Genomic DNA, 27,287 nt, shown 5'->3' with positions numbered 1-27,287 from the left:
CATGTCGCAAGGATCTGTACACAATTCCTGGAAGCTATAAATGTCCCAGTTCTTCCATGGCCTGCATACTCACCAGACTTGTAACCCATTGAGCATGTTTGGGATGATTCTGGATCGACGTGTACGACAGCGTGTTCTAGTTCCCGCCAATATCCAGCAACTTCGCACAGCCATTGAAGAGTGGGACAACATTCTACAGGCCACAATCAAAAGCCTGATCAACTCTATGCGAAGGACGTGTTGCACTGCATTAGGCAAATGTTGGTCACACCAGATACTGACTGGTTTTCTGATCCACACCCCTACCATCTGTGACAAACAGATGCATATCTGTATTCCCAGTCATGTGAAATCCATAGATTAGGGCCTAATATATACGTTTTAATTGACTGATTTCCTTATAATGACCTGTAAGTCAGTAAAATATTTTGAAATTGCTGCATGTTGCATCTAAGATTTTTGCTCAGTGTAGATATAATTTTTGTCTCTTGGGATCTTCCCATTATATAACTCTTATTTTCTATTTTGAATGTAATGTAATATCTTATGTTGTTCTAGTCTATCACTGTTCTGTAGTTTGTCATGTATTTGTACGTTTTATGTGGACCCCAGGAAGAGTAGCTGCTGCATGTGCTGTAGCTAATAGGGATCCTAACAAACGAAACAACCCGCCCAGCCTCCCTGCACTGTATCTGCCAGCTGTTGGCTAGAGCGCAGACGCCAAGACCAGAGTAGGAACATTTGCTATTTAACGCAACACAGTATGTGACAAAACTATCAGTGGAGTTAAAAATGCAACATCTGAGTTTCTATTTTTATTCAGTACATGAAAACTTAAGCAAAAAAGTATTTTGTGTGCACTGTCATCACGCACTGATTTTTATACGCAACAAGTCCATTTGGTGGAAACATAGCCTACCACTGACAGGAAAATGCACATATTTTCTCTACACGGATTCTAGAATATTCGTATGAAAATCTGTCGCCTAGCTACTGCCTTTTTTAAAGTGTGACGTCATTACCTCCAGCAGCTTCTCGACAACCTAGTTACATGGAAATGCTCAGTAGCAGGCATTTGTCGCATCTACTTTCTATGCAAACTTTTAAAATAAAATAAACATAAAAAAAAAAAAACACTGGACAAGTTAATGGAAACAAATAGTTGAAGTCAGAAGTTTACGTACACTTAGGTTGGAGTCATTAAAACTCGTTTTTCAACCACTCCACAAATGTCTTGTTAACAAACTATAGTTTTGGCAAGTCGTTTAGGACATCTACTTTGTGCATGACACGTAATTTTTCCAACAATTGTTTACAGACAGATTATTTCACTTATAATTCACTGTATCACAATTCCAGTAGGTCAGAAGTTGACATACACTAAGTTGACTGTGCCTTTAAACAGCTTGGACAATTCCAGAAAATGATGTCATGGCTTTAGAAGCTTCTGATAGGCTAATTGACATAATTTGAGTCAATTGGAGGTGTAACTGTGGATGTATTTCAAGGCCTGCCTTCAAACTCAGTGCCTCTTTGCTTGACATCATGGGAAAATCAAAAGAAATCAGCCAAGACCTCAGAAAAAACATTGTAGACCTCCACAAGTCTTGTTCATCCTTGGTAGCAATTTCCAAACGCCTGAAGGTACCACGTTCATCTGTACAAACAATAGTACGCAAGTATAAACACCATGGGACCACGCAGCCGTCATACCGCTCAGGAAGGTGACTCGTTCTGTCTCCTAGAGATGAACATACTTTGGTGCGAAAAGTGCAAATCAATCCCAGAACAACAGCAAAGGACCTTGTGAAGATGCTGGAGTAAACCGGTACAAAAGTATCTATATTCACAGTAAAACAAGTCCTATAATCGACATAACCTGAAAGGCCGCTCAGCAAGGAAGAAGCCACTGCTCCAAAACCACCATAAAAAAGCCAGACTACGGTTTGCAACTGCACATGGGGACAAATATCGTACTTTTTGGAGAAATGTCCTCTGGTCTGATGAAACAAAAATAGAACTGTTTGGCCATAATGACCATCGTTATGTTTGGAGGAAAAAGACAGGGTTTGACCCAAGTTAAACAATTTAAAGGCAATGCTTCCAAATACTAATTGAGCGCATGTAAACTTCTGACCCACTGGGAATGTGATGAAAGCAATAAAAGCTTAAATAAATCATTCTCTCTACTATTATTCTGACATTTCACATTCTTAAAATAAAGTGGTGATCCTAACTGACCTAAAACAGGGAATTTTTACTTGGATTAAAATGTCAGGAATTGTGAAAAACTCAAGTTTAAATTTATTTGGCTAAGGTGTATGTAAACTTCCGACTTCAACTGTAGCTATTGTTGCATGACTATGCCATAAGGAATTAGCAAGAGAGCAGATACTGACTGGCACCACACAGAGATCACAATTAGAACACAGGACCAGCAGGTCAATTTCTCTTTCCCCGAATTTTCTTTTTTTTTTGCCCTTTTTTTTTTTAATCACTCAAGTGTTCTAATGAATACAACGTGACAAATACATTGAGGAAGAGGAGGAAGGTAGAGGAGCAAACAAGACAGGAGGAAAATAAAACCATGAAAACACAGGCAGGAAGCAGAACAGAAGGGCTACATCTACTCTATGTAGTGCACTACCGTTGGGAAGGTGCTATTTGGGATGCAGTCGGGGGACGAGGAGTGAGGGACAGAACGGAGAAGAGAGTGGGCTCGACATTTTGAACATTCTCATAAAATCACAGGAAGGTGTCAGCTTCAACTGGTGAGATGGTCTTCCTCCTCCTCCTCCTCCTCTCTCCCATTTCCTGCCCAGCGAGGATTATGGGTAATGTAATAGCAGGGTGTGTTCTGAAAGTAAACCAAGGCCCCAAACCAGTACAAAGTGAAGATCAACGTCAATAAGAGTTTTGAAAAATAAGTAGTACTCGACAGCTTTAAGAGAACACGAGGAAAGGAAGAAGAAATGTAGGACAGTGACAACCTAAAGACTAAGAAGGGGATGAAAAAATATTAGTGCATAATAACCGTAGTAAAATAATACAAAAAACTGCCGTAGTAACTTTTGTTTTGTCTTTTTTTACTTGAAAAAATACTTTAAAAAGTAACAAATCAATAGAATAACCCTTGGTCTACATTCCAAATGACACCCTATTCCCTATACAGTGCACTACTTTTGACCAGAGCTCTATGGGCCCTGGTCATAAAGTAGTGCACTATATAGGGAATAGGGTGTCATTTAGGTCGCATCCTTGTTGTAGAGACTAGAGATGTGAACATGATGTTGGGGAAGGTTGGTGGTTGCTGGGGCGGGTTACTAAGAGGGGAGGGTGTCCCCCTCTCTCAAGACTTCTCGACTGATTTAAGGAGGTTGTCCTTGCTCCTCCTCTTAACGTCAAAGTTGTAGACTCGTGCCATATCTGAGGGGGGGGCGATGGGTTAAGGACGACACATTTCTCAGTCTATTACATTTTTGTCTAGTATTTTCAGAAGCCTTGTGCCATCTACATTAGGTAGTACCTCTAATATACTGTAAACACTGTCAAAACAACAGTACTTACCAACAGTTTGAACGAGATCCAATTGTCAACACGAAGTACATAACTCGATTTCAAAATGTTATTTTCTCCTGGTTATGAAACGTCGTTTTGGGTCTTTGAGTGTCAAAAAAGATACGTCAAATAACACTATTTGACCCGTCAAATAAACTTTTGTTGACCAATTAGGACCTGCATTTGACTGCACGTCACATAATTTAAACACGTTCATACATTTTTTACATAATTATTACACAATGATTACACTATCACTCTTATTTCATATAGTGGAATTTCCGGTTAGCCTTCAAAATTAAAGTCTGTTTTTGACAGCGATGCAAATGATTACAAATAGTGGAATTATGCCATACGAGGTTGAAATGTTAATATATGCGTTCAACAAAATAAACCAATATGTTAAATTTGACAAAAATCTGTTGAAATCATACTGGATGTATTAGACTTATTTCACTGTACAGCCTTACCTATGGATTGTGGATCAATGACATGGGGTATCGGTCTACTCAGTGACACCCAGAGAACATTAGCTTCGTAGCTCATATTGTGGGACTCTGAAACCACTGTGAATTGAGACACATTTATTGTACCAGTCAACCTACTATGTATTTTGAACAATATTCCAGAGGAAAAACAATACAACGTGGATGTTTTTTTTTTTAGTCTGATAACTCTCAGGAGGACGATGGGGAAAAAAGCACTTGGGTACTGATTAGACTAATAACCCATTTCATTGCTCCACATTCCAACCTTGTTAAACATTATCTAGTCTAAATATTGCATGATTCCACCAAATTGTAACCTTCTGCGCAATGGTGGAAAAAGTACCCAATTGTCATACTTGAGTAAAAGTATATTTTTTTGACACGCAAAGGCCCAAACGGCGTTCATTACATTACTTTCCCTGCTTTGACACAACCGTCTGTCACAGCTGTAGACCATCTGTAACCCATCTATCAAACACCTGCACCAGTAACTCTGCCCTACCAGACCACGAACTGTCTCAAATCGTAAAACCACGACAAGACAAGGCAACACCCAAAGACCAGTTACCCATCCCTGACACAGAGAACATTCTATCACAGCTTTCTTCACTCAGGGTATCTGCAGGTTCCATCAGGTTGAATTTAAGACTTTAAGATATTTTTAATGCCACTTGAAATGCAATTTAATACACATTTTGAGGTCTGCGTGGCCACAAACCTGCTAATATTCCCATATTTTTTCATGCTGTCGCCAATAGAAAAAATGAGTAGGCTAATCATCTTCTAATGCCATTCACAGTGCTTTAATAAAGAGGGGCGATAGACTACTGAGATGGTATTCAACTAACTTGTTCCATCTAGGCAGGAATGCATGACTGAAGATATTGATGTGCACTGCAACCTAATCCAGTGATTGTCATGAATTTTGGGTAGACAATTAGACTATTGTTGTTATATTTCAGTGTTAAAATAGGTCTCAATATGTTTAGTTAAATATAGATTAATTTGCTTACATCTTTATGTGCAATAATATCGCAGACTAATATATTTAGTGCTAATTCACCAACTGGTTAAATGGACATTCAAAAAACGTTAGCTAGATCACTACCTCTAAATATAATGTTCACTGGAAGTAGCCATGTAAAGCTATTATTAAATGTCCCCCCAAAAATTGTGCCGTCATAGCCTAATACCCAATGAGGCCGATGCGCCCGCAATGGGCGATGCTCATTTTACGCGCTCCGTATCTCAAACCCATATCAATATCTCGGTTGTAAAATAGACAGCTGAGAAATAAAACAAATATACCTGCATTTAAAAAAAAAATCTACCAGCCACTCAGATTTTTAACCAGCCAAAATATTTGTTTTGCCATAATTACACAAAGAAACACAATAAAACGGATTATCATGCTTAGTAATGTTTCTAAAACTACAAATGCATTACTAGTAAGAACTAATGTGGTATATTTCTCGATTTAATTTAATATTCTGTGACCTGAGTATTTTAATAAAAATATCAGACAAAAATGTTCAGCTGCCCCTTTAAGGTTACCTTGGTAACAGGACCACTGAGTAATCACTGTGCCAGTGAGAACGTCACAAGTAGAGGCCAACTGATGTCTCTTTTTGCTAGCAGTAGGAGCAAACTGAAACATTGAAAAGCAACCGAGCTTGTGAACAAAACAAGGTAAATAGCCAAGAAACACGAGGACAAAGTCCAACTTTTATGTCTGTGCCCATTGGTTCTAAAAACAAATCTTTCAGCACTCACAGCCCCCCAGACTGGCAGTGATTCTGCGCAAGGTGAGATAGCTATAACGTTAGGATTCAGATTTCTTAGTGCATTACCAGATATGAAACAAAACGGCAGAAATACTTTGAAAACAGCTACTGCAGCATTGATTTAGCTATAAATCACAACTTGCACTTGTGCCCATACATTATTATTTTTTATTAAACACTCACTGTAGAACCCAGAGTGTGACCACGCGCCAATGTGGCTGGTGAATTAGACATTCTTACCCGCCAATGCCAAAATATACCCGTGTTTGGCAGGTAGCGTGTTTAAATGTTAGGCCCCTGTGTATTACACAGGATAGCTGTATTTTTCTTATAAACTAGAGTGCAGTGGGAAAGGCAGTGAAAAGTGTGTCGCTCATTATCACTGCAGCAGGCCCCAACGAAACAGGCACATGGGTAGACGCTTTCATTAGAGGAATTATAAAGATAATGCACTTTACGATTTGACAAAATCATTTAATAGCTAATAGCTAATAGCTAAATAGTTAACTAGCTAGCTAACGAGTGAGCTAACTAACCAAGCAACAAGCAACGTTTCAAATTGGCTAATCTATTTTGTAGCCTAGCTAAGTAAGCTAGGCTACAAAATAGATTAGCCAATTTGAAACGTTGCTTTGTGTGTTTTTTTTTGCCATTATGGCAAGAGTTAAACAGCTGCTTAACATAGCGGTCACATTTTATAACACCATTAAACTGAATTTAAGACAATTTATGACATTTTAAGGCCTTTAATTTAGATACATGAATTTAAGACTTTTTAAGGACCCTGCGGACACCCGGTCACTGTTTTATTTTATTTTATCCAGCCTCCTGGCCTATTCACCCATACTCCCTTGGCCTCCAGGCCTATTCACCCATACTCCCTTGGCCTCCAGGCCTATTCACCCATACTCCCTTGGCCTCCAGGCCTATTCACCCATACTCCCTTGGCCTATCTGCTGGTTTCAGGATACATCTCATCAACAGTGCCTCACAAAAGTATTCATCCCCCTTGGTGTTTTTCCTATTTTGTTGCATTACAAACTGTCATTTAAATTGCTTTTTATTTGGATTTCATGTAATGGACATACACAAAATAGTCTAAATTGGTGAAGTGAAATGAAAAAAATTACTTATTTCAAGAAATCCAAAAAGGAAAAAAACCCGGAAAAGTGGTGCGTACATATGTATTCACCCCCTTTGCTATGAAGCCCCTAAATAAGATCTGGTGCAACCAATTACCTCCAGAAGTCACATAATTAGTTAAATAAAGTCCACCTGTGTGCAATCTAAGTGTTACATGATCTCAGTATATATACACCTGTTCTGAAAGGCCCCAGAGTCTGCAACACCACTAAAATAGACAGCTGAGAAATAAAACAAATATACCTGCACAAAACTGAGAACATCCGCTCTTCAACTGTGACAAGTATTACCAGGGACTAAAACATTTTTTTTTTTGCATACCAGCCACTGTAGCAGGTAAATGGCATATTATTATTATTATATTATAAGCAAGGGGCACCACCAAGCAAGCGGCACCATGAAGACAAAGGAGCTCTCCAAACAGGTCAGGGACAAAGTTGTGGAGAAGTACAGATCAGGGTTAAGTTATAAAAAAAATATCAGAAACTTTGAACATCCCACGGAGCACCATTAAATCCATTATTAAAAAATGGAAAGAATATGGCACCACAACAAACCTGCCAAGAGAGGGCCGCCCACCAAAACTCACGGACCAAGCAAGGAGGGCATTAATCAGAGAGGCAACAAAGAGACCAAAGATAACCCTGAAGGAGCTGCAAAGCTCCACAGCGGAGATTGGAGTATCTGTCCATATGACCACTTTAAGCCGTACACTCCACAGAGCTGGGATTTATGGAAGAGTGGCCAGAAAAAAGCCATTCCTTAAAGAAAGAAATAAGCAAACACGTTAGGGTGTTCACCAAAAGGCATGTGGGAGACTACCCAAACATATGGAAGAAGGTACTCTGGTCAGATGAGACTAAAATTGAGCTTTTTGCCCATCAAGGAAAACGCTATGTCTGGCGCAAACCCGACACCTCTCATCCCCCCGAGAACACCATCCCCACCGCGAATCACGGTGGTGGCAGCATCATGCTGTGGGGATGTTTTTCATCGGCAGGGACTGGGAAACTGGTCAGAATTGAAGGAATGATGGATGGCGCTAAATACAGGGAAATTCTTGAGGGAAACCTGTTTCAGTCTTCCAGAGATTTGAGACTGGGATGGAGGTTCACCTTCCAGCAGGACAATGACCCTAAGCATACTGCTAAAGCAACACTTGAGTGGTTTAAGGGGAAACATTTAAATGTATTGGAATGGTCTAGTCAAAGCCTAGACCTCAATCCAATTGAGAATCTGTGGTATGACTTAAAGATTGCTGTACACCAGCAGAACCCATCCAACTTGAAGGAGCTGGAGCAGTTTTGCCTTGAAGAATGGGCAAAAATCCCAGTGGCTAGATGTGCCAAGCTTATAGAGACATACCCCAAGAGACTTGCAGCTGTAATTGCTGTAAAAGGTGGCTCTACAAAGTATTCACTTTGGGGGGGGGGGTGAATAGTTATGCACGCTCAAGTTGTCTGTTTTTTTCGTCTTTTTCTTGTTTGTTTCACGATAAAAAATATTTTGCATCTTCAAAGTGGTAGGCATGTTGTGTAAATCAAATGATACAAACCCCCCCCCCCCAAAATCTATTTTAATTCCAGGTTGTAAGGCAACATAATAGGAAAAATGCCAAGGGGGTAAATACTTACGCAAGCCACTCTAAAATCAGTGTTTCCCAACTCTCTTGGTTTTTACCACCAGACTGACACATCTTTGTTCTACCCCTGCACTGACACCTGCTTTTGGCAGCACTTGTCTGACAGCATCACATACTTCTCCAGCCTCCAAGCCTGTTCACCCATAGTCCCCTGGGCTGAGTGGGCCTATGTTTAGGCATAAGGATACTGACTTCGGTGGTGGTGAACTGGTCTCTGAGGAAGTCCAGGTCTTCCTCCAGGGAGTCCAGGTTGCGCGATGCGGTCGCTAGGTTCTTCTCCAGAAGAGACTGGGCCTCGTCGATGTCATACTCCAACATCACATTGGCCTGGAAGAGGAGAGGGAGGAAAGAGAGGGGGAGACAGGGAGGTTAGAGTATTGAATGGTAATAATAATAATAATAATAATAATAATAATAATAATAGATTGTAGTTTTTAGAGACTAGGAATTGTCCCTAACAAAGCTCCATCTAGCCTTCATCTAAGACCTGACTGTACTCCTGCAGATCCCAAGGTACTCACCCCTAGCCACAGGCACACTTTATCAGTGGCCGGGACCAACGCCTTGCAGTAAACATTGTCAGCCAACAGGAAGTGCGTCTCCATCGGGTTTGTGGTTTCCTATTGGACGAGAGGGGGGGGTGAAACCCAACACTCTACAGTGGTTTCCTGTCATCAGTCCCTACCCCTCTGAAGGGTCTGAATAAGCAGCGTAGTAGTGGAGTTTCCAGCATACTGCTTATAGCTTGCTTACAGATCTGCAAACATTGAACAGTTAGGGCTAAGGAGGAGGAGTAGGAAGATAACGGGGATCGGCTGGCAAGGTCTGAGTAGAAAACAAAGTAAGTAAACAGCGCCACGTTTGTTTCTTTACCTTCTTCTTCTGCATGTGTCGTAGGATTTCTAGAGTCTGCTTGATCTGTGGGATCTGGCTTTTCAACCTGAGGATCGCAGAGAGAAACACCATCGAAGAAGAATTAGAATCATGGTATTACATGCATCTCAGGGTTTCCTTTAGCCGCTAAATGCCGGCTATTAGCTGATAAAATAAATTAAAAAGCAGATAAATAAAACTGTAGCCTGGCCGGGGCTGCATATCATGGGCTCCACCCCGATTTCGCGCTTCTGCACCATTCTCTGTCTTATGTGCATGCTGTTGTGAGAGAGAGAGACAGAGACAGAGGTAGAGAGAGAGAGAGAGACAGAGAGAGGTAGAGAGAGAGAGAGAGAGAGAGAGAGGAGAGAGAGAGAGAGAGAGAGAGAGAGAGAGAGAGAGAGAGAGAGAGAGAGAGAGACAGAGAGAGGAGCCTTGGGCTACTGTTGACTGTGAAGGAGTGGGGGCTTTTTTATTGAAGACTTGCCTCATTCAGTCACATAACACGCTCTGCAGGTGTGGCTACATCGCATGCGCCGAATACATTTTATTCAACCACTGAAAACCTTCCCACTTGCCGGCCAACAGATTTTGTTATCTTAAGCATTCCCTTTAAATACGGTGTACCTTTTAGTTCGAATTTTGTCGACAGACTAAAATATATTGAGAGAACGTGTTCAGAATACTAGGGCCATCGATAAAATGAAATTGTGTTCGTTGTCCGTAGCTTATGCCTGCCCATACCATAACCACACCGTCACAATGGGGCATTCTGTTCACAACGTTGACATCAGCAAACCGCTCGCCCACACGATGCCATACACATGGTCTGTGGTTGTAAGGCCGGTTGGATGTATTGCCAAATTCTCTAAAACGACATTGGATGTGGTTTATGGTAGAGAAATTAACATACAATTCTCTGGCAACAGCTCTGGTGGACATTCCTGCAGTCAGCATGCCACTCAAAACTTGAGACATCTGTGGCATTGTGTTGTGTGACAAAACTGCACATTTTAGAGTGGGCTTTTATTGTCCCCAGCACAAGGTTGTGCACCTGTGTAATGATCATGCTGTTTAATCTGCTTTTTGATAAATTAAGCAAATTAAGGTAAACAAAACAATGTAATTAAATGGAATGATAATGTAGACCAGGGTTGCCCAACCCTGTTCCTGAAGAACTACCCTCCTGTAGGTTTTCACTCCAACCCTGTTCCTGAAGAACTACCCTCCTGTAGGTTTTCACTCCAACCCTGTTCCTGAATAACTACCCTCCTGTAGGTTTTCACTCCAACGCTGTTCCTGGAGAACTACCCTCCTGTAGGTTTTCACTCCAACCCTGTTCCTGGAGAACTACCCTCCTGTAGGTTTTCGCTCCAACTCCAGGTGTTACTAACCCGATTAATCTCATCAACCTGCTAATTATTAGAATCAGGGGTGCTAGATTAGGGTTGGAGCAAAAACCTACAGGACGGTAGATCTCCAGGAACAGGGTTGGGCAGTCATGATGTAGACTACACCAACTGAAGGGAACTAACAGTAAATTGGCAGTTAAAATATTTGTGGTTATTAGGCCTACTGACGGTCGATACCGATAGTGGCTAATATTTAACATGTTAAAAATAGGAAACAGAGGAAGTCAGGGGTAGCCAATCCTGCAAGTTAAAAGGCCGTACAATTTAAATTCTGCATAACGGAACAGGATTTCATCAACTTTACTACGGGAAAGTTGCTATGCTTCAGTTTGCTGCTGTATGACTGGTTTCACATTGGTCTCCAACGATTATAAGGTAAAATATATCTAAAACAAGTGTCATTTATATGTACAATCTCCTTATCCAAATGGCTTACTCATTTACCTAGCTCTTATCAATACCGCTTATCAATTTGTAAATTACCGTGCATGGAGAATGCTGTTTTTTCTATCGGAAAAATTAAATAAGTGCTTTTTCCACTTGGAACCGTTAGGATTGCTAGACCTTATTCATGGTTTCCTTCGCTCGTAAAGGGTGTGGTGGAATTATGAGGTGAATTTAATCAAGGTCAGAATACGGTGTATCTGTAGACACCTTCATTTATTCAATCTCCATGCTATTCTCATGCTTAAGTTCATGGTTTGAATATGCATTGAGAAAAAAAGTGCACATAAAGGGAAATGCGTTCCATTTACGCGCGGTTAACTCTGGTCGGAATTTCCCCATTGTGAAAGCCTACAAGGGGATTTTCCTCTCTATGGACAAGTGTTAATACTGTAGTGGAGAAAGATGAGAAGAGCGTTGCCGTGGCTACTGTACAACTTGCTTTTCATAAATTAAGCAAATTAAGGTCAACAAAACAATGTAATTAAATGGAATGATAATGTAGACCAGGGTTGCCCAACCCTGTTCCTGGAGAGCTACCCTCCTGTAGGTTTTCGCTACAACTCCAGGTGTTACTAACCTGATTCATCTCATCAACCTGCTAATTATTATCCTCTCTATGGACAAGTGTTAATACTGTAGTGGAGAAAGATGAGAAGAGCGTTGCCGTGGCTACTGTACAACTTTTCAGGTATGATGCAATTTTGGAACTATTTTTTCTTATTTATAATAATTTGTTTTATCATTATTATATATCACTGTTATTATTGTAGGCCTATTCATTCATCTAAAGATGTTTTGTTTCATTCTGTTGAGACATTTGTTGGCTAAATTAAGTTTGATCTGTCTTTTTAATTGTGTGTTCCGTATTTAGTTTAAGTTATAAGAAGGCCTGTTGTAAAAATAAATATCATTAGCTTATTGCTGTCAATTGTTGGTTACGGTAGGCACTAGGCTTTCTTGGTTATTGCTGCAATATAGCCTGGTTTAAATCAATTTATTTTGGCCAAATTAAGTTCCAACTGTACTGTGTTTGCCACAATATACAGTATCTCACAAAAGTGAGTACACCCCTCACATGTTTGTAAATATTTGAGTATATCTTTTCATGTTACAACACTGAAGAAATGACACTTTTCTACAATGTAAAGTAGTGAGTGTACAGCTTGTATAACAGTGTAAATTTGCTGTCCCCTCAAAATAGCACAACACAGAGCCATTAATGTCTAAACCGCTGGCAACAAAAGTGAGTACACCCCTAAGTGAAAATGTCCTAATTGGGCCCAAAGTGTCAATATTTTGTGTGGCCACCATCATTTTCCAGCACTGCCTTAACCCTCTTGGCCATGGAGTTCACCAGAGCTTCACAGGTTGCCATTGGAGTCCTCTTCCACTCCTCCATGACGACATCACGGAGCTGGTGGATGTTAGAGACCTTGCACTCCTCCACCTTCCGTTTGAGGATGGCCCACAGATGCTCAATAGGGTTTAGGTCTGAAGACATGCTTGGCCAGTCCATCACCTTTACCCTCAGCTTCTTTAGCAAGGCAGTGGTCGCCTTGGAGGTGTGTTTGGGGTCGTTATCATGTTGGAATACTGCCCTGCGGCCCAGTCTCCGAAGGGAGGGGATCATGCCCTGCTTCAGTATGTCACAGTACATGTTGGCATTCATGGTTCCCTCAATGAACTGTAGCTCCCCAGTGCCGGCAGCACTCATGCAGCCCCAGACCATGACACTCCCACCACCATGCTTGACTGTAGGCAAGACACACTTGTCATTGTACTCCTCACCTGGTTGCCGCCACACACGCTTGACACCATCTGAACCAAATACGTTTATATTGGTCTCATCAGACCACAGGACATGGTTCCACTAATCCATGTCCTTAGTCTGCTTGTCTTCAGCAAACTGTTTGCGGGCTTTCTTGTGCATCATCTTTAGAAGAGGCTTCCATCTAGGACGACAGCCATGCAGACCAATTTGATGCAGTGTGCGCCGTATGGTCTGAGCACTGACAGGCTGACCCCCCACCCCTTCAACCTCTGCAGCAATGCTGGCAGCACTCATACGTCTATTTCCCAAAGACAACCTCTGGATATGAGGCTGAGCACGTGCACTCAACTTATTTGGTCGACCATGGCGAGGCCTGTTCTGAGTGGAACCTGTCCTGTTAAACCGCTGTATGGTCTTGGCCACCGTGCTGCAGCTCAGTTTCAGGGTCTTGGCAATCTTCTTATAGCCCAGGCCATCTTTATGTAGAGCAACAATTCTTTTTTTCAGATTCTCAGAGAGTTCTTTGCCATGAGGTGCCATGTTGAACTTCCAGTGACCAGTATGAGGGAGTGTGAGAGCGATGACACCAAATGTAACACACCTGCTCCCCATTCACACATGAGACCTTGTAACACTAACGAGTCACATGACACCGGGGAGGGAAAATGGCTAATTGGGCCCAATTTGGACATTTTCACTTAGGGGTGTACTCACTTTTGTTGCCAGCGGTTTAGACATTAATGGCTGTGTGTCACATGAAAAGATATACTCAAATATTTACAAAAATGTGAGGGGTGTACTCACTTTTGTGAGATACTGTATATCCTGCTCGTATTTTCCCTATAAACAATGGATTGACTTACTTTTGATATTACCTTAATAAAGTTTAGAAACTTTTGCGAAGGTTTGGTGTGGCTGTTAGCCTAGTATACTGCAGGACTATGGTATGAAGGCAGTGGGCACCGGCGCTTCAACTGACTCCGACAGTTGAACTTGAGGTGAGGAAGAATGCTTCAGGCCTGCCAGAGTTAAAATACAAATATAATGCTTATTTAAAAAAATTCAGATAGAAAATTAACAAATTAACCTCCTTCTGTACGCCTATATCTGTATACCAAACGCCGTAGCCTATCTGACAAGAATAAATAAATAAAACATTTTTTTTTTTTTTTCTGGGGGATGGATCAGCTTAATATTGCAGATAGAAGATACAATCTATCAATGTAATTGTCTGCATCACTTCCAATCCCCCATGTTTTTTTATATATATACTCCCCTTTATTACTTTTCAACCCTGCCATCCTTTCCCTACTTGGAGTAAATTAGTGAACAACAATGCCCAGGCCTCTACTTACAGCCTATACTTACTATCTACACATTATGGACACAGTTCATCTTACAATAATTATATTCTATATATATATATATAATTATTATTTTTTTTGCTCCTGAACTTCTTCTACTCTCAACCTCTCCGATCATTTTCATGATGTCCATCCGGTTTGCTTCTATATGCCATATCTTTCTAACTGTGCTCTTTTCCAAAAGCTCCCAATATACAACCTATATACTTATTATGGACACAGTATGCTTACATTATTAGCTATCTTTGTTATTATTTGTTGTTATTTGTTATTAGTCCCATCCTTCAACTCTATTCAATACCTCCCATTTATCTCTTAACACCATCCATATAGGATTTCTATTTGCCATATATACAGTGGGGGGGGGGGGGGGGGGGGGGGGTATTTAGTCAGCCACCAATTGTGCAAGTTCTCCCACTTAAAAAGATGAGGCCTGTAATTTTCATCATAGGTACACGTCAACTATGACAGACAAATTGAGATTTTTTTCCCAGAAAATCACATTGTAGGATTTTTAATGAATTTATTTGCAAATGAAGGTGGAAAATAAGTATTTGGTCAATAACAAAAGTTTCTCAATACTTTGTTATATACCCTTGTTGGCAATGACACAGGTCAAACGTTTTCTATAAGTCTTCACAAGGTTTTCACACACTGTTGCTGGTATTTTGGCCCATTCCTCCATGCAGATCTCCTCTAGAGCAGTGATGTTTTGGGGCTGTCGCTGGGCAACACAGACTTTCAACTCCCTCCAAAGATTTTCTATGGGGTTGAGATCTGGAGACTGGCTAGGCCACTCCAGGACCTTGAAATGCTTCTTACGAAGCCACTCCTTCGTTGCCCGGGCGGTGTGTTTGGGGGTGAGATCTTGCGTGGATGATCGGGGTGAGATCCACGGGGTGAGATCTTGCGTGGAGCCCCAGATCGAGGGAGATTATCAGTGGTCTTGTATGTCTTCCATTTCCTAATAATTGCTCCCACAGTTGATTTATTCAAACCAAGCTGCTTACCTATTGCAGATTCAGTCTTCCCAGCCTGGTGCAGGTCTACAATTTTGTTTCTGGTGTCCTTTGACAGCTCTTTGGTCTTGGCCATAGTGGAGTTTGGAGTGTGACTGTTTGAGGTTGTGGACAGGTGTATTTTATACAGATAACAAGTTCAAACAGGTGCCATTAATACAGGTAATGAGTGGAGGATAGAGGAGCCTCTTAAAGAAGAAGTTACAGGTCTGTGAGAGCCAGAAATCTTGCTTGTTTGTAGGTGACCAAATACTTATTTTCCACCATAATTTGCAAATAAATTCATTAAAAATCCTACAATGTGATTTTCTGGGAAAAAAATCTCAATTTGTCTGTCATAGTTGACGTGTACCTATGATGAAAATTACAGGCCTCTCATCTTTTTAAGTGGGAGAACTTGCACAATTGGTGGCTGACTAAATACTTTTTTTCCCCACTGTATTTCAACCGTACTGTGATGTTTTACAAAAGTTAAATCTTTCTATTCTCATTGCTTCTACAGATTGTGAATTAAAAATAAATATTTTTGCTAAAAGTATTATTATATTATTGATCGATTGACTATGACTTTTCAGATCACCCAGTAATGCTATCTGCAAGGTTAGCTCCAGGTAAATATTGCAATCCTTTAGCCATTCCTGGACCTGTGTCCAAAAACAAGCTACAAATGGACAGAACCAAAACAAATGATCTAATGATTCTGTCTCTTCACAGCAAAATCTGCAGAGCTGGGAAGATTGTATCCCCCATATAAATAACATTCTATTGGTAGCAAGAATTGTATATAATAATTTAAATTGAAAGATTCTAATTTTTGAATCCGGTGTCGTTTTGCGTGTCAGTTCATAAACACTATGCCATGGGATCGGTACGTCAAAAATCTCTTCCCAACTATTTTGCAATCTATATGGGACGGCTGTCAATCCTTTGGTCCTTAAGTGAAACTGATATACTTTTTTATTTATCACAGTTTTCCTTAACCAATTATGTTCTTTAATGCAAGGCCGACAGACAAGTTCCTTACTTTCTCCCCCTTCCACTATCATCTTCCACTTTTGCGGTAAGGCTGCAATTATTTGGTGGTAATTTTGGGTAGAGCAGACATTTCCATATGTTTTTGTTAGCTGCATGTGCGACATAACTCCACCAGTCCTACCGATGATATCATTTACGAAGATTATACCCTTTTTAAACATTCTGTCAAAAAATAAAGTTTTTTTGTCAATTAGTATATTTTAATTTAACCACAATATTTGTTGCATTATTTGTTCTGTCTTTTCTGGAGGATTAAATTGAAATTGCAACCAACTTTCTATGGCTTGTTTTAGAAATAGTGATATTTGGGAGATTATTTCCTTTTCGAATAACTTAAAGTGAGAGGTTGTAATCTGAATAAAGGGAAAAAGGCCTTTCTTGAACATTGGGTGAGACAATCTAATAATCTAATAATTTGCTTGAGAACCAGTTCGGATTTAAGTATAACTTTTGTATGACTGAAGCTTTTAGTGATAGGTCTAATGCTTTAATATTTAATAATTTCTATCCTCCGAATTCATATTCATTATATAAATAGGCCCATTTAATTTTGTCTGGCTTGCCGTTCCAAATAAAATTGAATATTTTTTTCTCATATATTTTTAAAAAACGGTTCTCTAGGCGTAGGCAAGACCATAAGCAAATAGGTAAACTGGGATAATACTAAAGAGTTAATCAGGGTGATTTTTCCACAAATTGACAGGTATTTTCCTTTCCATGGTAGTAAGATCTTGTCTATTTTTGCTAACTTTGTATTCAAATGTATTGAAGTGAGATCATTTATTTCCATTGGGATATGTATTTCCACATCACCATCAGACCATTTTATTGGTAAACTACATGGTAATGTAAAAATTGTATTTTTTAGTGATCCAATACGTAATATAGGACATTTGTCATAATTTGGTTGTAATCCAGAGAGGTTAGAAAATGTATCTAGATCCTCTATGAGGCTGTGGAGGGATTCTAGTTGTGGATTTAAAAGAAAACATGAATCATCAGCGTACAATGACACCTTTGTTTTTAAGCCCTGGATTTCTAATCCTCTGATATTATTCTTGGATATGATTTTAATAGCCAACATCTCGATGGCCACAATAAATAGATATGCCGATAGTGGACAACCTTGTTTCACTCCTCTTGACAGTTTAAAACTTTCTGAGAAATAGCCATTATTTACTATTTTACACCTAGGGTTACTATACATGATTTTGACCCATTTTATAAGAGATTCTCCTAAATTGAAATGCTCCAGGCATTTATATATAAACCCCAGTTGAACTTTATCAAATGCCTTTTCGAAGTCTGCTATGAATAGCAGGCCTGGTTTCCCATATTTTCCATAGTGTTCTATTGTTTCCAATACTTGCCTTATATTATCTCCAATGTATCTTCCATGTAAAAAAACCTGTCTGATTAGAATGAATAATATCCGACAATACCTTTTAAATTCTATGCGCTATACATTTTGATATAATTTTTGCATCACAACACTGAAGTGTAAGGGGCCTCCAATTTTGTAAATGGACTGGATCTTTAGATTTTCCACTTGTATCCTGTTTCAGTAATAATGAGATCAGACCTTCTTCTTGAGTGTCAGATAATCTACCATTTACATAGGAGTGGTTAAAACATGCTAATAACGGTCCTCTTAGTATATCAAAAAAGGTTTGGTATACCTCGACTGGTATGCCATCCAACCCTGGATTTTTTCCAGACTTAAAGTCTTTAATTGCATCCAGAAGTTCCTCCTCTGTAATTTCACCTTCACGAGTCTTTCTGTGTGCCTGTTAATTTGACATTATCAATAGAAAAAAAATCTCTACAATTAGCTTCAGTTAGAGGAGATGGAGGCGACTGAAAAGAAAACATTTGCTTAAAGTACTTTGTTTCTTCCTTCAAAATATAATTTGGTGAATTATGGGTGACTCCGTCAATTGTAACCAGTTTCATTAAGTTCTTTTTTGGTAGCATTCCTATGTTGAAGATTTAAAAAATAATTTGGTGCATTTTTCCCCATATTCCATCCAGTTTGCTTTATTTTTATAATATATTACACTTGATCTTTCTTGAATAAGTTTCTCCATTTCTTTTTGTTTTTCCTCTAATTTATTCTGAGCCTCTATGTTACAGTTTTTATTGCCATCTATCTGTTCTGTTAGACTTTCTATTTCCTTTGTTAGTATAAACTCTTTTGACCTAAATTGCTTTTGTTTTCGAGACGAGTACTGAATTGCATGGCCTCTAAAGGCACATTTAAAGGTGTCCCATACAATAAGGGGATTCGCTGTACCTATGATATGTTGGAAAAAGTCAGTTATAAATTCCTTTGTTCTAATTATAAATAAATTATCATCCAATAGGCTTTGATTAAATTTCCAATATCCTCGCCCACGTGGAAATTCAGTAAGAGTAATGTATATGCCTATTATATGATGGTCCGACCGCATTCTGTCCCCTATCAACACTTTTTAAAACTTTTGGTGCCAACGAGAATGACATAAGAAAGAAGTCAAGACGACTAGCTTGATTGAGTCTCCGCCATGTATATCTCACTAGATCAGGATATTTAAGCCTCCATATATCTACTAGTTCTAATGTATCCATGACATTCACGATTTCCTTCAGAGCATGTGGGCGATTGTTTGTGGTGTGATTTCCTTTACGGTCCATTGAGCTATTTAAAACAGTATTTTATATACTCCTGAGTGGCGCAGTTGTCTAAGGCACTGCATCGCAGTGCTAACTGTGCCACTAGAGATCCTGGTTCGAATCCAGGCTCTGTCGCAGCCGGCCGTGACCGGGAGACTCATGGGCGGTGCACAATTGGCCCAGCGTCGTCCAGGGTAGGGGAGGGAATGGCCGGCAGGGATGTAGCTCAGTTGATAGAGCATGGCGTTTGCAACGCCAGGGTTGTGGGTTAAGTATAAAAAAAAAAAAAAAAAAAAAAAAAAAAATATGTATTCACTAACTGTAAGTCGCTCTGGATAAGAGCGTCTGCTAAATGACTAAAATGTAAATGTAAAATGTATTATAATCACCCACCATAATAATATTGTCTTGAATTGCTTGCAGGGTTGATAATTTATTATATATATTGTCAAAGAATTGAGGATCATCATTATTTGGTCCGTAAAGGTTAATGAGCCATATCTGTTTATGGTCCAATAACATATTTAAAATAATCCATCTACCTTGCTTATCTATTTGGACAATTTGCACATTCGGATCGAAATTACTATTAATTAATATCATCACCCCTTTTGAATTTCTTTGCCCATGGGAGAAGTATATCTCCCATGCCCCCCCCCGCCCCCCCCTTTCTTTTTTCCACGCAACTTCATCTCGAATTGTTGAATGAGTTTCCTGTATACAATAGATATTATATTCCTTCTCTTTGAGCCATGTAAATATTGTTCTTCTTTTGTTATTATCTGCTAAGCCATTACAACTGGCTATACTTATTTCACCATACACCATAATGAGATACAAGTTTCAAGTCTATTTATCATTATATATGTTTGTAAATTTACCAATAAAAAATACCGTAATGATTGAGTGTCCATATAGCTGTACCGTGATATTTGCATTGCTACGGAGTAACCCTTCAATTGTTCTCCACTAATTCCCCCGCTAAAGCCCCTCCCCATCCCAAGTTGAGCCATCATCCCAGTGATCAGCATCCCACCCACGTCCCTCCGGATCCCTAAGGCCCCGAGAGGCCAGGACCCCTAAGGCCCCGAGAGGCCAGGACCCCTAAGGCCCCGAGAGGCCAGGACCCATCCATCGAAAACAGCACACAGTGCCACCCACAAAACAGAAGCAGATTACCCGCCAAAAGCATTTCCTATGCTGTCACCTCATATAAATGATGCATATCCTATTTTCCATCATTATCAATTAATATGCGTAATAATGTCGGCAGTTCACGCGTAGGATTTTAACATATAACCCGGATTGCCATTGTATTACATTTAATTCATTGACAAGCAATTATTATCCTAGCAAATAATTCCCGTGGTCCATCCCATACCCCCCCTCCATCCCCACCCCCCCACAACAGATGCCAGACAAGCACACACATACTCCAACACACTCAACCCCCCTCCTCCACAATCCACCATAAAATCTGATACTCAACGGCTGTTACATCCCAGAGCCCAACTCGAGAAATAACCTGCTTTACGAGTGCACATACAGTTAAAGCTGATTGAGAAAGCATTAAATAAATAATGTTGGTGTCGTGGCATGCAGCCAGCATATCTCTCTCTCTCTCTCTCTCTCTCTGGGGCTAGGCCTAAGCTTCTCTTCCTTTATTTAATATTAATATCATACAACGGACACCTAAGCCTGTACGCCTATGCATGCAATACCCTGAAGCATTTAGAGCTCAAATCTTCGACAGCTGAACCGCGTGGTGGACAATTGTTGTTTTAGGAAAGTAAAAACCAATACAATATGCTATTTTGTTTTAGGCCGTTTTTAAGGACCCGTAAATGTGGCTAATTTGGCCAATATCCCTTGTTTATTGATGCCGCTGGCTGAGTGGGTGGAGGCCCTTATTGGTTACGCACCCAATGCATATACAGTGGGGAGAACAAGTATTTGATACACTGCCGATTTTGCAGGTTTTCCTACTTACAAAGCATGTAGAGGTCTTTAATTTTTATCATAGGTACACTTCAACTGTGAGAGACGGAATCTAAAACAAAAAAACAGAAAATCACATGTATGATTTTTAAGTAATTAATTTGCATTTTATTGCATGACATAAGTATTTGATCACCTACCAACCAGTAAGAATTCCGGCTCTCACAGACCTGTTCGTTTTTCTTTAAGAAGCCCTCCTGTTCTCCACTCATTACCTGTATTAACTGCACCTGTTTGAACTCGTTACCTGTATAAAAGACACCTGTCCACACACTCAATCAAACAGACTCCAACCTCTCCACAATGGCCAAGAACAGAGAGCTGTGTAAGGACATCAGGGATAAAATTGTAGACCTGCACAAGGCTGGGATGGGCTACAGGACAATAGGCAAGCAGCTTGGTGAGAAGGCAACAACTGTTGGCGCAATTATTAGAAAATGGAAGAAGTTCAAGATGACGGTCAATCACCCTCGATCTGGGGCTCCATGCAAGATCTCACCTTGTGGGGCATCAATGATCACGAGGAAGGTGAGGGATCAGCCCAGAACTACACGGCAGGACCTGGTCAATGACCTGAAGAGAGCTGGGACCACAGTCTCAAAGAAAACCATTAGTAACACACTACGCCATCATGGATTAAAATCATGCAGCGCACGCAAGGTCACCCTGCTCAAGCCAGCCCATGTCCAGGCCCGTCTGAAGTTTGCCAATGACCATCTGGATGATCCAGAGGAGGAATGGGAGAAGGTCATGTGGTCTGATGAGACAAAAACAGAGCTTTTTGGTCTAAACTCCACTCGCCGTGTTTGGAGGAAGAAGAAGGATGAGTACAACCCCAAGAACACCATCCCAACCGTGAAGCATGGAGGTGGAAACGTCATTCTTTGGGGATGCTTTTCTGCAAAGGGGACAGGACGACTGCACCGTATTGAGAGGAGGCTGGATGGGGCCATGTATCGCGAGATCTTGGCCAACAACCTCCTTCCCTCAGTAAGAGCATTGAAGATGGGTCGTGGCTGGGTCTTCTAGCATGACAATGACCCGAAACACACAGCCAGGGCAACTAAGGAGTGGCTCCGTAAGAAGCATCTCAAGTCCTGGAGTGGCCTAGCCAGTCTCCAGACCTGAGCCCAATAGAAAATCTTTGGAGGGAGCTGAAAGCCGTATTGCCCAGCGACAGCCCTGAAACCTGAAGGATCTGGAGAAGGTCTGTATGGAGGAGTGGGCCAAAATCCCTGCTGCAGTGTGTGCAAACCTGGTCAAGAGCTACAGGAAACATATGATCTCTGTAATTGCAAACAAAGGTTTCTGTACCAAATATTAAGTTCTGCTTTTCTGATGTATCAAATACTTAGGTCATGCAATAAAATGCAAATTAATTACTTAAAAATCTTAACAATGTGATTTTGTGGATTTTTGTTTTAGATTCTGTCTCTCACAGTTGAAGTGTACCTATGATGCTTTGTAAGTAGGAAAACCTGCGAAATCGGCAGTGTATCAAATACTTGTTCTCCCCACTGTAGGTGAGCGGTACATTTCTCAAAATGTCAGATAAATGTAATTTTGCGTTATATAGCGAATGTGCCCACTCAGGTCTTGACACATGCGCTCAAGCTCACAGATACAATGCTGGTAGGCTACCTACATAATGAGATTATTATGGATAAGAGCCATATTATTTGTATATATATATATATATATATAAAACAGTAGCCAAGCATCGATCATCGTGTCACCTGAATAAGACCCTTGATATGTATTGGAAAGGCGCATCAAGCTCATCACCTTGCACATTCACCACCCGGTGAAGTTCATCATAATTTATTTAATCTGTAGCCTAATAAACTGCATGCTTTTCCCCGAGTCGTAGTGGGAGGACCACACAACTAATAATTGCGTGACTCCAACTTTCTTAATAATAATCATAATTAATTTCACCAACACAAAAAGATCCCACCGTGTCGAACAAACAAATTGTCTTGCGGCATTTATAAAATTGTAGCGGCATTTCCTGTTTCCGTCAGCCAGGTCGTGACCTTTTTCCCATGCGTCAGGTAATGGTTGGATGGAAACGTGGTTTATGAGAAACACAGGGTCAATTCATATCACCGTAGAAGAGAATCTAGTGGTGTGAACGTTTAAACGTTAAAATTTTTTAAACGAAATTGGGATCCTTAACATTAATACAAATACCTAACCGAAAAAAAAAAGTTTTTTAGTTCCCCGCCCCACAACATTTAAATCACAGTGCAGTCATCACAAAAAAGTATTTTCCATATTATAGCCTAACTAGACGATGGGTTATAATGGCCTGGGGAAAGTTGTGTAATTTAAATAAAACCCAGAGGAAGAGGTTAACTTTACGCTACTGTGGTGAATTTGCGAGGCATGCAAGACAAGACATTGCAATATACAGATTACCGAGACGTATGCGTACGGTTCGTTCTGCCTGCTCCCTCCTTTCTCTCCCCCTCGTGCTAGCTCGCCTGCTCTTTCTCTTCACTAATGATGCCAGTGTGTGTTCAGTCTTCGGTCTGTTGCCTGTAGAATATCCTAAGCTATTCATTGATGATAGGCCCTGCTTTACTGAAGTTGCGAAACATTGCAAACCAAGAAATTGTGAGATACAGCATTCCATTGCGAGATACAGCTTTTGATCACCGATAGATAGGCCTATTGCAAGGTTCTGTCTGTCTGTCAGGTGGCTGACCTGCCTACAGTGCATTCAGAAAGTATTCAGACCCCTTGAATTTTTCTACATTTTGTTACGTTACAGCCTTATTCTAAAATTGATTTTTAAAAAATAAAAAATCCCTGTCAATCTACACAATATCCCATAATGACAAAGCGAAAACAGGTTTAGACATTTTTGCAAATGTATTAAAAACAAAAAACAGATACCTTATTTATGCAAGTACTCAGACCCTTTGCTATGAGACTCGAAATTGAGCTCATGTGTATCTTGTTTCCATTGATCATACCTGAGATGTTTCTACAACTTGATTTGAGTCCACCTGTGGTAAATTAAATTGATTAGACATGATTTGGAAAGGCACACACCTGTCTATATAAGGTCCCACAGTTGACAGTGCATGTCAGAGCAAATTACATTTAATCCAGTTTGAAGGAATTGTCCGTAGAGCTCAGAGACAGGATTGTGTCGAGGCACATACCTGGGGAATGGTACTAGAACAATTCTGCATCATTGAAGGTACCCAAGAACACAGTGGCCTCCATCATTCTTAAATGGAAGAAGTTTGGAACCACCAAGACTCTTCCTAGAGCTGGCCACCCGGCCAAACTGAGCAATAGGGGGAGAAGGGCCTTGGTCAGGGAGGTGACCAAGAACCCGATGGTCACCCTGACAGAGCTCCAGAGTTCCTCTGTGGAGATGGGAGAACCTTCCAGAAGGAGAACCATCTCTGCAGCACTCCACCAATCAGGCCTTTATGGTAGAGTGGCCAGACGGAAGACACTCCTTAGTAAATGTGAGTGATTTCACCGGTAAAATGTGAAAATGTATTATAGAACGATGACAGTGAAGGCCTATTTTGACATTTGGTATGGCTAACTTGGTGTTTGAGGGTATTAAAAATATAACATTTTCTTTAGACAATTGGTGTGGGCATAGACAGACGTCGCAAATGGAGGATGCTTTTTATGCATAGGCCTACAATTATATTGAATAGGCTACATCTGTCTGTAAAAACTTCGAGAAATTATGACGTCATAAAAAAAAATACAGCGATCCCTCACCTATAAAAATTGCACTAGACCACTGCCTGTATGGCAATACTTTGAGAAGTTAAATAAGAAGGAAACGCTAACCTTACGAGGTGGAATTGAGGTCCACTAATGGTAGTACAGGTGCAATGCTTAACCAACTGAAAAGGGACGTACCGTGAGACCCAAACTGTTGCTGGCAGCAACGCAGCTGCATTGTGAATTCATTTGGAACGTTACGAGTTTTTCTTATCGCTTTAACGTTAAACCGATTTGTTTTTTAATGCCAGTTTAAACATTAAGAAAATGTTTCCATTTGTCACATTCCTAATGTAGGCACACTTTACTAGCTAAAGGCCCTGCTACACTATGGCCATCAGCCATTGAGGAATCGCTTCCTTTGAAAATCAACGAAATGTCTTATACTGCCCGTATTGTGCTCGCGTTTAAAACCATTTCACCTGCGTTTTATATTGAAAGTGCTTCAATAGAGTAATCAGGGATGTGCAACTATAGTTTTTCATCACAGAAAATACATTAGTGCAATACATTCGGCAGCGTTATTTGACCCACAGCCACACAAGTAAATGAGTTTACAATGAAAAAGCAAGGTATTTTTGCAAAACCGATACATGGCCATCATATTTCTAATGTTTATCATGTTAAGAATGTAGCCAGCTACATTTCCTAATGTTTTGCTTGAGGCTAATCTTGCATTTTACCAGAGAAAAGTAGGCTTCACCGAGAAACGTACCGGAGAAAAGTAGCTACACATCTGTCAGAGAGCTGTCCGCTGATGCCCATTTGTGAATTCTCATCCGAGTGGAGAAGTGCAACTGAAGCACAACATTAGTCTGATGCCGAGGAGAACTTACAATAAGAAGCATTTTAGATCGCCATTTACAAAACGCTGAAAGATATTTCTTGCATTTTATTATAATTTTTCTGCATGAAGAATACTGAATTCTGCATTAAGGCGACCCTTGTGACTGTTCACAATGTAAACAAAAGCAACTTATGTAATTAGAGGATAATTTAGTACAACCACTAGCAACAATTTAACGATGACTTGCGAAAAACTGGACCAAAGCTATTGTACTGACACATAATGGATGAATATGGTACAGTGCAGAAGGGGAAAATAGAATAGACACTCTTCCCCTCTCCACACTCAAAACAATGCGCTCTGTGTAGCAGGTACAACTTCACTTTTTCTACATTTTAGTCATTTAGCAGACACTAGTCTTATCCAGAGCGACTTACAGTAGTGAGTGCATACATTTTGGTACTGGTCCCCCTGTGGGGCCTACCTTTGTTTTTTCTGGGCCAAGTTGAGCTCCATGTATTTGTATTTCTGGTACTGTTCATCCAGTTTCCTCAGTACGGCGTCTGCGGTGTCGTTGCCCGGCTGCTTCATAAACGACTCGACATCCTCCTACAACGGTTGACAAAATAACGTTAGCTATTTTAGCTAATATTAACGTTAGATCAGACGAGTCATTCTCACACTATATTTGTGACACACAAGGGAGTTAACGTTAGATAACTGACGATAACTGTTTAATTGCATTTGGATGACAAGAGAAATTGGATAGGTAGCCAGGCCGGCTAATGGGCTTTCTCGGCGTTATTTCCCTAAAAGGATGTGAATGAACATAGCACCACTTTGCTAGATAACGTGAACGTAGCTACCTAGCATTAGCTTAGTTAGCATTGGTGACAGGCTAACATAGAGGCCGGACAACGGCGAATACATTTTCGAGAGCCTTATTTCACAAAGTAACGTTATAAGCGACACACTGTATATAATTCATATTTTACTCACCACAAATATTGCTTCGGGGATTCCGAGATGTTTTTTGTTTGTCGCCTGTACGGCATTGCTGCTTGCTATGGTCGTTGCCATCTTGGAAAAGACTGTATACTCCCTCTCTCGTCACTAAGAAGTTGGGCGTGGGGTCCCCACTGAAGAGCTTGGCTGTCAGAGACGGACGAGTAAGCGAGACACCCCAATCCCTGTTATTTTCTGGTTCAATGAAAGTCAATGAACTAAGTAGACTAGACCCAGCAGCTGTTGCATAAGTGTCTATGGGAGACCCACCCCGGGCGTTAAGGAGACCGGAACTGACCATTTATTTCAATAATAAACGGCCTGAGTGAACCATCTTTTTTTATCCACCATCTTGAACCCCTGGCTGCTTGTGAAGTGGCTTATTTTCTTTCCTTGTGTCCTCTCCTCGATCACTAGGCTGACATGGTTGAATAAATATATTGAAAGGCCATATACATTTACTATGTAGTAGGTGTTACGAACCCCGTGGCTCTAAACGTCTAGGGTGGATGGACATGAGACCCGTAACATAATTCATGCAAATTAG

The 27,287-nt window shown here is 40.4% G+C and overlaps 1 protein-coding gene across 1 annotated transcript; it reads right to left on the bottom strand.

The window, feature by feature from the left end:
• Positions 1-802: 802 nt before the first annotated feature.
• On the bottom strand, positions 803-26,956 carry LOC311113080 (prefoldin subunit 3-like). The gene is made up of 6 exons (XM_084156212.1): positions 26,735-26,956; positions 26,220-26,344; positions 9,489-9,555; positions 9,137-9,235; positions 8,804-8,942; positions 803-3,426 (listed from the first exon to the last, which is right to left on the bottom strand). Exons 1-6 carry the CDS (start codon positions 26,813-26,815, stop codon positions 3,350-3,352), a joined length of 588 nt encoding a protein of 195 aa, XP_084012338.1. The 5' UTR covers positions 26,816-26,956; the 3' UTR covers positions 803-3,349.
• Positions 26,957-27,287: the final 331 nt, after the last annotated feature.

This window comes from Coregonus lavaretus (genome assembly GCF_964263955.1).
Source record: "Coregonus lavaretus genome assembly, chromosome: 39".
NCBI lineage: Eukaryota > Metazoa > Chordata > Actinopteri > Salmoniformes > Salmonidae > Coregonus > Coregonus lavaretus.
Note: the sequence above shows the minus strand (reverse complement) of the source record. Positions and strands in the feature narration are given on the sequence as shown.